The 11,923-nt window shown below is 66.3% G+C and overlaps 1 protein-coding gene across 1 annotated transcript in view; it reads left to right on the forward strand.

Moving 5' to 3' along the window:
* The first annotated feature begins 578 nt into the window (after positions 1–578).
* LOC140484508 (insulin-like growth factor 1 receptor) overlaps positions 579–11,923 on the forward strand; it is a 31,888-nt gene continuing 20,543 nt past the window's right edge. Inside the window, exons 1-2 of the mRNA XM_072582890.1 lie at positions 579–818; positions 3,975–4,085. Coding sequence (XP_072438991.1) covers positions 666–818; positions 3,975–4,085 — 264 coding nt within the window. The 5' untranslated portion in view covers positions 579–665. The remainder of the gene's footprint in view (positions 819–3,974; positions 4,086–11,923) is intronic.

Here is an 11,923-nt window from a genome sequence, read left to right on the forward strand (position 1 = left end):
CACCCCCCAACACACCCCCAACACACCCCCCAACACACCCCCCAACACACCCCCCAACTCACCCCCCAACACACCCCCAACACACCCCCCAACACACACCCCAACACACCCCCAACACACCCCCCAACACACCCCCAACACACCCCCCAACACACCCCCCAACACACCCCCAACACACCCCCCAACACACACCCCAACACACCCCCAACACACCCCCCAACACACCCCCCAACACACCCCCAACACACCCCCAACACACCCCCCAACACACCCCCCAACACACCCCCAACACACCCCCAACACACCCCCAACACACCCCCAACACACCCCCCAACACACCCCCCAACACACCCCCACCACACCCCCCACCACGCCCCCCCCCACCACACCCCCCTACCACACACCCCACACACACTCTCTCTCTCACACACTCTCTCACACACACAGTGCCGTACGTGTACCTTGGTTGGTGTGAGCTCCTGGTGTGTGTACTGTAGTAGTCCTGGAGTGGATCCAGTGGTGTTTTGGGTGGTGTGTAATGGTTGTGTTCTGATCCCCACACCCCCCTGCCCCGTGCCCCGTGCCCAGTGTATATCGCTGATGAATGGGAGGTTCCCAGAGACACCATCACCATCATCAAGGAGCTGGGTCAGGGTTCCTTCGGGATGGTCTATGAAGGGATAGCAAAGTTGGCCGGAGACCCTGAGACACAGACCCGAGTCGCTCTGAAGACGGTGAATGAGACGGCTAGTCGGCGCGAGAGGATCGAGTTCCTCAAGGAGGCCTCTGTCATGAAAGCCTTCGACTGTTACCATGTGGTAAGGAGCTCAGGCCCAGGAGGGCTACAGGGGGCAGGGGGCGGGTGGGGGGCAGGGATCTGAACAGGGATCCTCCTGAAACAGCCAGAACTAGAGACCTTAAACACCTGTCACACTCACTGACACACTCACCGACATACACTCACCGACACACTCACACTCACTGACACACACTCACACTCACTGACACACTCACACTCACCGACACACTCACACTCACTGTCATACTCACCGACACACTCACACTCACTGACACACTCACACTCACTGACACTCACACTCACCGACACACTCACCGACATACACTCACCGACACACTCAAACTCACTGACACACTTACCAACATACTCACACTCACCGACACACTCACACTCACTGACACACTCACCGACACACTCACACTCACTGACATACTCACCGACACACTCACACTCACTGACACACTCACACTCACTGACACTCACACTCACCGACACACTCACACTCACTGACACACTCACCGAAATACACTCACCAACACACTCACTGACACACTCACACTCACTGATACGCACACTCACCGACACACCCACCGACACCCACCGACACAATCACACTCTCACTCACACCCGACAGACTCACCAATACACTCATACTCACCAACACATCCACTGACACACACACTCACCGACGCACTCACACTCACCTACACACTCACTGGCACACTCACACTCACTGATACACACACTCACTGACACACCCACCAACACACTCATACTCACCAACGCACCCACTGACACACACAGACACAATCACACTCAGACTCACACCCACCGACACGCTCACACTCACTGACACACATACTCACTGACACATACACTCACTGACACTCACACTCACTGTTACACACACTCACTGACACACCCACCGACACACTCACACTCACCAACGCACCCACTGATACATACAGACACAATCACACTCACTCACACCCGACAAACTCACCGACACACTCACACTCACACCCACTGATACACTCACACTCACTGACACACTCACACCCACCGACACACTCACTGACACACACACCCAACACACTCACCCACTGACACACTCACACCCACCATCACATTCACTGACACATTCACACTGACCGACACACTCACATTCACCACTGAACACTCACACTCACTGACACACTCACTGACACCCTCCAACACTCACACTCACTGACACACTCACTGACACACACTCATTGCCACACCCGCTGACACACAAAGACACAATCACACTCACTGACACACTCACCGACATGTTCACACTCATCGACATACCCACTAACACACAGAGACACAATTACACTCACTGAAACACTCACCAACACACTCGCACCGGACATGCTTACTGACACACCGACAAAATCACACTCATTGACACATCACACCCGCCAACACACTCACCAACACACTCACACCCATCGACACACTCATACCCACTGATACATTCACTAACACACTCACAGACATACACTCATTGATGCACTCACACCCACAACCTCACACTCACCGACCAACAGACGCACTCACACCCACAGATGCACTCACACCTATCGACACACTCACTGACACACACACCTACCAACACACTCACACCAACTGACACACTCACACTCACTGACACACTCACTGACAGAAACACTGACACACACACTCTCTGACACACTGGCACATTACCAACTCACAGACACACTCCCACGCACTGACACACTCACTGACACATTCACAGATACACTCACCGACACACTCACACTCAGTTGCATCAACGATCATTCTTTGATGCAACTACTGACACACGTTGACAAACACACTGACTATCACACTCACTGACACACTCACACTCACTGACACACTCACACTCACTGACACACACACACATTCACTGACACACACACACTCACTGACACACTCACACTCACTGACACACTCTCACACTCACTGACACACACACACTCACTGACACACTCACACTCACTGACACACTCTCACGCTCACTGACACACACACTCACTGACACACACACACACTCACACTGACACACACACACTCACTGACACACACACTCACTGACACACACACACACTCACTGACACACACACTCACTGACACACCCACACTCACTGACACACTCACACTCACTGACACACACACTCACTGACACACCCACACTCACTGACACACCCACACTCACTGACACACACACTCACTCACTGACACACACACTCACTCACTGAGGGTGGGGGGTGTGGAAGAGGCAATGAGTGAGGGGTGCAGGGACTGGGTTAGGAGGGGCAGGTGGGGAATTGGGGTGGGGTGAGGATGGGGGCATGGGTCAAGAGGCGGGTGAGCAGGAGGGGGTGGGTATGGGGGGGGTGGGTGTGAGGGGGGGTGGGTATAGGGGGGGGTATGGGGGGGGGGTTTGGGTGGTTAGGTGAGTGAAGGGGCAGATGGATGTGTGTCCCTGACCCTGTCACCCCCTGACCCTGTGACCACCCTAATCCTGTGACCCCCGACTCTGTGACCCCTGACCCAGTGAACGCCGTGACCCTGTAACACGTTGACCCTGTGACCACCCTGATTCTGTGACCCCTGACCCAGTGAATGCCGCGACCCTGTAACCCGCTGACCCTGTGACCTCCTGACCCTGTGACCACCCTGATCCTGTGACCCCCGACTCTGTGACCCCTGACACAGTGAATGCCGCTGACCCCTGTGACCCTCCTGACCCTGTGACCCCTGCGACTCTGAAACCCGCTGACCATGTGACCCCCGACCCAGTGAATCATATGACCCTGTAACCCCCCCCCCCCCACCGTTCAGATCCAATGACCACCCTGGCCCTCTGGCCCTATGACCGCCCCTGACCTAGGGATCCTCTGACCCTGTGCCCTCTGACCCTGTGACCCTCCTGACCCTGTGACCCCTGCGACTCTGAAACCCGCTGACCATGTGACCCCCGACCCAATGAATCCTATGACCCTGTAACCCACCCCCCCCCCCCTTCGGATCCTTTGACCACCCTGACCCTCTGGCCCTGTGACCGCCCCTGACCCAGGGATCCTCTGACCCTGTGCCCTCTGACCCTGTGCCCCCTGACCCTGCCTGTCTTGCCCGTTGCCAGGTGCGGTTGCTAGGGGTGGTGTCGAAGGGACAGCCCGCTCTGGTCGTCATGGAGCTGATGGCCCGAGGGGACCTGAAGAGTCACCTTCGCTCAATCAGGCTCAACTCCGAGGTAACTACCCCCTCACCCCTCACCCCTCACCCCTCACCCCCTCACCCTCACCCCTCACCCCTCACCCCTCACCCCTCACCCTCACCCCCACCCCTCACCCCTCACCCCCTCACCCTCACCCCTCACCCCTCACCCCTCACCCCTCACCCTCACCCTCACCCCCTCACCCCTCACCCTCACCCTCACCCCTCACCCTCACCCCCTCACCCTCACCCCTCACCCTCACCCCTCACTCCCTCACCCTCACCCTCACCCCTCACCCCTCACCGTCACCCTCACCCCTCACCCCTCACCCTCACCCCTCACCCCTCACTCCCCTCACCCTCACCCTCACCCCTCACCCTCACCCCACCCTCACCCCTCACTCCCTCACCCTCACCCCTCACTCCCTCACCCTCACCTCTCACTCCCTCACCCTCACCCCTCACCCCTCACCCCCCTCACCCTCACCCTCACCCTCACCCCTCACCCTCACCCCTCACTCCCTCACCCTCACCCTCACCCCTCACCCTCACCCCTCACCCCTCACCCCCTCACCCCTCACCCCTCACCCCCCTCACCCCTCACCCCTCACCCCCTCACCCTCACCCTCACCCCCTCACCCTCACCCCTCACCCTCACCCCTCACCCCTCACCCCTCACCCCCTCACCCCTCACCCCTCACCCCTCACCCCCTCACCCTCACCCTCATCCCCTCACCCCTCACGCCTCACCCCTCACCCCCCCCTCACCCCTCACCCTCACCCCTCACCCCCTCACCCTCACCCTCACCCTCACCCCTCACCCCCTCACCCCTCACCCCTCACCCCCTCACCCTCACCCCCTCACCATCACCCTCACCCTCGCCCCCTCACCCTCACCCCTCACCCTCACCCCTCACTCCCTCACCCTCACCCTCACCCTCACCCCTCACCCCTCACCCCCTCACCCCTCACCCCTCACCCCCTCACCCTCACCCTCACCCTCACCCCCTCACCCTCACCCCCTCACCCCTCACCCCTCACCCCTCACCCCCTCACCCTCACCCTCACCCTCACCCCTCACCTTCACCCCTCACCCCTCACCCCTCACCCCCTCACCCTCACCCCTCACCCCTCACCCCCTCACCCCTCACCCTCACCCCTCACCCCTCACCCCCTCACCCCTCACCCCTCACCCTCACCCCCTCACCCCGTCACCCCCTCACCCTCACCCCATCACCCTCACCCTCACCCCTCACCCCCCTCACCCTCACCCCTCACCCCCACCCTCCCCCCCCCCCCCCCCCCCCCCCCCCCCCCCCCCCCCCCCCCCCCCCCCCCCCCCCCCCCCCCCCCCCCCCCCCCCCCCCCCCCCCCCCCCCCCCCCCCCCCCCCCCCCCCCCCCCCCCCCCCCCCCCCCCCCCCCCCCCCCCCCCCCCCCCCCCACCCCCCCCCCCCACCCACCCCCCCCCCCCCCCCCCCCCCCACCCCCCCCCCCCCACCCCCCCCCCCCCCCCCACCCCCCCCCCCCCCCCCCCCCCCCACCCCCCCCCCCCACCCCCCCCCCCCCCCCCCACCCCCCCCCCCCCCCCCCCCCCCCCCCCCCCCCCCCCCCCCCCCCCCACCCCCCCCCCCCCCCACCCCCCCCCCCCACCCCCCCCCCCCCACCCCCCCCCCCCCCCCCCCCCCCCACCCCTCACCCCTCACCCCCCCCACACCCTCACCCCCCACCCTCACCCCTCACCCCCACCCCCACCCCTCACCCTCACCCCCACCCCTCACCCCCTCACCCCACCCCCACCCCCTCACCCCTCACCCCACCCTCACCCCTCACCCCTCACCCCACCCCCACACCCCTCACCCCTCACCCCCCTCACCCTCCCCCCTCACCCCTCACCCCCACCCCACCCTCACCCTCACCCTCACCCCTCACCCCCCACCCCTCACCCCCACACCCTCACCCTCACCCCCCTCACCCCACCCCTCACCCCCTCACCCCTCACCCCTCACCCCCTCACTCCCTCACCCTCACCCCTCACCCCCTCACCATCACCCCTCACCCTCACCCCCTCACCCTCACCCCTCACCCTCACCCTACCCTCACCCCTCACCCCCTCACACCCTCACCCTCACCCCTCACCCCTCACCCTCACCCTCACCCCCTCACCCCTCACCCTCACCCTCACCCTCACCCCTCACCCCCCACCCCTCACCCCTCACCCCTCACCCTCACCCCTCACCCCTCACTCCCTCACCCCACCCCTCACCCCCTCACCCTCACCCCCCCCCTCACCCCTCACCCCCCTCACCCCACCCCCTCACCCCCTCACCCCTCACCCTCACCCTCACCCCTCACCCCTCACCCCTCACCTCACCCTCACCCCTCACCCCTCACCCCTCACCCCCCCCTCACCCTCACCCCACCCCTCACCGCTCACCCCCTCACCCTCACCCTCACCCTCATCCCCTCACCCCCACCCTCACCCCTCACCCTCACCCCTCACCCCTCACCCCCTCACCCCTCACCCCTCACCCTCACCCCCCTCACCCCGTCACCCCCTCACCCCCCTCACCCCACCCTCACCCCCTCACCCTCACCCCCTCACCCCCTCACCCCCTCACCCTCACCCCTCACCCCTCACCCTCACCCCCTCACCCCTCCCCCCTCACCCTCACCCCTCACCCTCACCCCTCACCCCTCACCCCCCTCACCCCTCACCCCACCCCCCCACCCCCTCCCCCCACCCCCCCTCACCCCCACCCTCACCCCCTCACCCCTCACCCCCCTCACCCTCACCCTCACCCCCTCACCCCTCACCCCTCACCCCCTCACCCTCACCCTCACCCCCTCACCCCTCACCCTCACCCCCTCACCCTCACCCCCCTCACCCTCACCCCCTCACCCCCTCCCTCACCCCCTCACCCTCACCCCCCTCACCCTCACCCCCCCCCTCACCCCCTCACTCCCCTCACCCTCACCCCCCTCACCCTCACCCCCTCACCCTCCCCCTCACCCTACGCCCCTCACCCCCCCTCATCCTCACCCCCTCACCCCCACCCTCACCCCTCACCCTCACCCCCTCACCCTCACCCCCTCACCCCCTCACCCTCACCCCCTCACCCCCTCACCCTCACTCCCTCACCCTCACCCCCTAACCCCCTCACCCTCACCCCCTCGCCCTCAACCCCTCACCCTCACCCCCTCACCCTCACCCGCCTCACCCCCTTACCCCATCACCCCCTCACCTCCTCACCCTCACACCGTCACCCTCACTCCCTCACCCTCACCCCCCTCACCCTCACACCCTCACCCTCACCCTCACCCCCTCACCCCCCTCACCCTCACCCGCCTCACCCTCACCCTCACCCCCCTCACCCTCACCCCCCCTCACCCTCACCCACTCACCCTCACCCCCTCACCCTCACCTTCACCTTCACCCTCACTCCCTCACCCTCACCCTCACCCTCAACCCCACCCCCTCACCCTCACCCTCACCTTCACCCTCACTCCCTCACCCTCACCCCCTCACCCTCACTCCCTCACCCTCACCCTCACCCACTCACCCTCACCCGCTCACCCTCACCCCCTCACCCTCACTCCCTCACCCTCACCCTCACCCGCTCACCCTCACCCTCACCCCCTCACCCTCACCCCCTCACCCTCACCCTCACCCCCCTCACCCTCACCCCCTCACCCTCACCCCCTCGCCCTCACCCTCACCCCCTCACCCTCACCCCCTCACCCTCACCCCCTCACCCTCACCCCCTCGCCCTCACCCTCACCCCCCTCACCCTCACCCCCCTCACCCTCACCCCCCTCACCCTCACCCCCTCACCCCTCACCTTCACCCCCTCACTCTCACCCTCAACCCCACCCCCTCACCCTCACCCTCACGCTCACCCCCTCACCCTCCCCCCACACCCTCACCCCCTCACCCTCACCCACTCACCCTCACCCCCTCACCCTCACCCTCACCCTCACCCTCACCCTCACCCCCTCACCCTCACCCTCACGCTCACCCCCTCACCCTCCCCCTCACCCTCACCCCCTCACCCTCACCCCCTCACCCTCACCCCCTCACCCTCACCCTCCACCCTCACCCTCACCCCCCTCACTCTCACACCCTCACCCCCTCACCCTCACCCTCACCCCCTCACCCTCACCCTCACCCTCACCCTCACCCCCTCACTCTCACACCCCTCACCCCCCTCACCCTCACCCTCACCCCCCTCACCCTCACACCGTCACCCTCACCCCCCTCGCCCTACGCCTCTCACCCTCACCCCCCTCACCCTCACACCCTCACCCTCACCCCCTCACCCTACGCCTCTCACCCTCACCCCCCTCATCCTCACTCCCTCACCCCTCACCCCCTCACCCCTCACCCCCCCTCAGCCTCACCCCCCTCACCCTCACCCTCACCCCCTCACCCTCACCCTCACCCCCTCACCCTCACCCCCTCACCCCTCACCCTCACCCCCTCACCCCCTCACCCTCACTCCCTTACCCTCACCCCCTAACCCCCTCACCCTCACCCGCCTCACCCTCACCCGCCTCACCCCCTACCCCATCACCCCCTCACCTCCTCACCCTCTCACCCTCACTCCCTCACCCTCACCCCCCTCACCCTCACACCCCTCACCCTCCCCTCACCCCCTCACCCCTCACCCCCCTCACCCTCACCCCGCCTCACCCTCACACCCTCACCCTCACCCCCCTCACCCTCACCCCCCTCACCCTCACCCCCTCACCCTCACCCCCTCACCCTCACCTTCACCTCACCCACACTCCCCACCCTCACCTTCACCCTCAACCCCACCCCCTCACCCCACCCTCACCTCACCCTCACCCCCTCACCCTCACCCCACCCCCCCCTCACCCTCACTCCCTCACCCTCACCCTCACCCACTCACCCTCACCCTCACCCGCTCACCCTCACCCCCTCACCCTCAATCCCTCACCCTCACCCTCACCCGCTCACCCTCACCCTCACCCCCTCACCCCCTCACCCTCACCCTCACCCCCCTCACCCTCACCCCCTCACCCTCACCCCCTCGCCCTCACCCTCACCCCCTCACCCTCACCCCCTCACCCTCACCCCCTCACCCTCACCCCCCTCACCCTCACCCCCTCACCCTCACCTTCACCCCCTCACTCTCACCCTCAACCCCACCCCCTCACCCTCACCCCCTCACCTTCACCCCCTCACCCCCTGACCCCCTCACCCTCCCCCTCACGCTCACCCCCTCACCCTCCCCCTCACCCTCACCCCCCTCACCCTCACCCCCTCACCTTCACCCCCTCACCCTCACCCTCACCCTCACACCCTAACCCTCACCCTCACCCCCCCTCGCCCTCACCCCCTCATCCTCACCCTCAACCTCACCCCCTCACCCTCACCCCCTCACCTTCACCCCCTCCCCCTCACGCTCACCCCCCTCACCCTCCCCCTCACCCTCACCCCCTCACCCTCACCCCCTCACCTCACCCCCTCACCCTCACCCTCACCCTCACCCTCCCCCTCACGCTCACCCCCCTCACCCTCCCCCTCACCCTCACCCTCACCCTCACCCCCTCACTCTCACACCCTCACCCCCTCACCCTCACCCTCACCCCTCACACCCTAACCCCACCCCTCACCCCCACGCCCTCACCCCCCTCATCCTCACCCCTCAACCTCACCCCCTCACCCTCACGCCCTCACCCTCACCCCCCTCACCCCTCACCCCCCTCACCCTCACCCCTTCACCCTCACCCCACCCCCCACCCTCACCCCCTAACCCTCTCACTCTCAGCCCCTCATCCTCAACCTCACCCTCACCCACACCCCCTCACCCCTCACCCCTCACCCCCTCACCCCTCACCCTCACCCTCTCACCCTCACCCTCACCCCCCTCACCCTCACCCTCACCCCCTCACCCCTCACCCCCTCACCCCCTCACCCTCACCCCTCACCCCCCACCCTCACCCTCACACCCTCACCCCCACACCCCCTCACCCTCACCCCCTCACCCCTCACCCCCTCACCCCTCACACTCATCCTCACACCCTCACCCTCACCCCCTCACCCCTCACCCTCACCCCCACACCCCTCACCCCCTCACCCCCTCACTCTCACCCTCACCCCCTCACCCCCTCACCCTCACCCCTCACCCCCTCACCCCTCACCCCTCACCCCCTCACCCCTCACCCCTCACCCCCCTCACCCCTCACCCCCTCACCCTCACCCTCACCCCCCTCACCCTCACCCCCTCACCCCCACCCTCACCCCCTCACCCCTCACCCCCCTCACCCTAACCCTCCTCACCCTCACCCTCACCCTCACCCCCTCACCCTCACCCCCTCACCCCTCACCCCCCTCACCCCTAACCCCCCCTCACCCTCACCCTCACCCCCTCACCCTCACCCCCCCTCATCCTAACTCCCCTCACCCTCACCCCCTCACCCCTCACCCCCCTCACCCTAACCCCCCTCACCCTCACCCCTCATCCTCACCCCCTCACCCTCACCCCCTCACCCTACTCCCCTCACCCCCTCATCCTCACCTCCTCACCCTCACCCTCACCCTCTCACCCTCACCCCCTCACCCCTCACTCCCTCACCCTCACCCCCTAACCCCCTCACCCTCACCCCCTCACCCTCACCCCCTCGCCCTCACCCCCTCACCCTCACCCCCCTCACCCTCACCCGCCTCACCCCCTTACCCCATCACCCCCTCACCCCCCTCACCCTCACACCCTCACCCTCACTCCCTCACCCTCACCCCCCTCACCCTCACACCCTCACCCTCACCCTCACCCCCTCACCCTCACCCGCCTCACCCTCACTCCCTCACCCTCACCCTCACCCTCACCCTCAACCCCCTCACCCTCACCCCCCTCACACTCACCCCCCTCACCCTCACCCCCTCACCCTCACCTTCACCTTCACCCTCACTCCCTCACCCTCACCCTCATCCGCTCACCCTCACCCCCTCACCCTCACTCCCTCACCCTCACCCTCAACCCCACCCCCTCACCCTCACCCTCACCTTCACCCTCACTCCCTCACCCTCACACCCTCACCCTCACTCCCTCACCCTCACCCTCACCCGCTCACCCTCACACCCTCACCCTCACCCCTCACCCTCAACTCCACCCCCTCACCCTCACCTTCACCCTCACTCCCCTCACCCTCACCCCCTCACCCTCACCCCCTCACCCTCACCCCCTCACCCTCACCCCCACACCCCCTCACCTCCTCACCCTCACCCTCACCCTCACTCCCTCACCCTCACCCCCTCACCCTCACCCCCTCACCCTCACCCCCTCACCCTCACCCTCAACCCCACACCCCCCTCACCTCCTCACCCTCACCCTCACCCTCACCCCCTCACCCTCACCCCCTCACCCTCACCCCCCTCACCCTCACGCCCTCACCCCTCATGCCCTCACCCTCACCCCCTCACCCCTCACCCCCCTCACCCTCACCCCCTCACCCTCACCCTCACCCCCTCACCCTCACGCCCTCACCCTCACGCCCTCACCCTCATGCCCTCACCCTCACCCCCTCACCCCTCACCCCCCTCACCCTCACCCCCTCACCCTCACCCTCATCCCCTCACCCTCACCCCCACACCCCCTCACACCCTCACCCCTCACCCTCACCCCCTCACCCTCACCCCCACACCCCCTCACACCCTCACCCCCTCACCCCTCACCCCCCTCACCCTCACCCCCTCACCCTCACCCTCACCCCCTCACCCTCACCCCCTCACCCCTCACCCCCCTCACCCTCACCCCCCTCACCCTCACCCTCACCCCCACACCCCCTCACCCTCACCCCCCTCACCCTCACCCCCACACCCCCTCACCCCCTCACCCTCACCCCCTCACCCC

The sequence above is a fragment of the Chiloscyllium punctatum genome, chromosome 13, assembly GCF_047496795.1.
Source record: "Chiloscyllium punctatum isolate Juve2018m chromosome 13, sChiPun1.3, whole genome shotgun sequence".
Classification (NCBI taxonomy): Eukaryota; Metazoa; Chordata; class Chondrichthyes; order Orectolobiformes; family Hemiscylliidae; genus Chiloscyllium; species Chiloscyllium punctatum.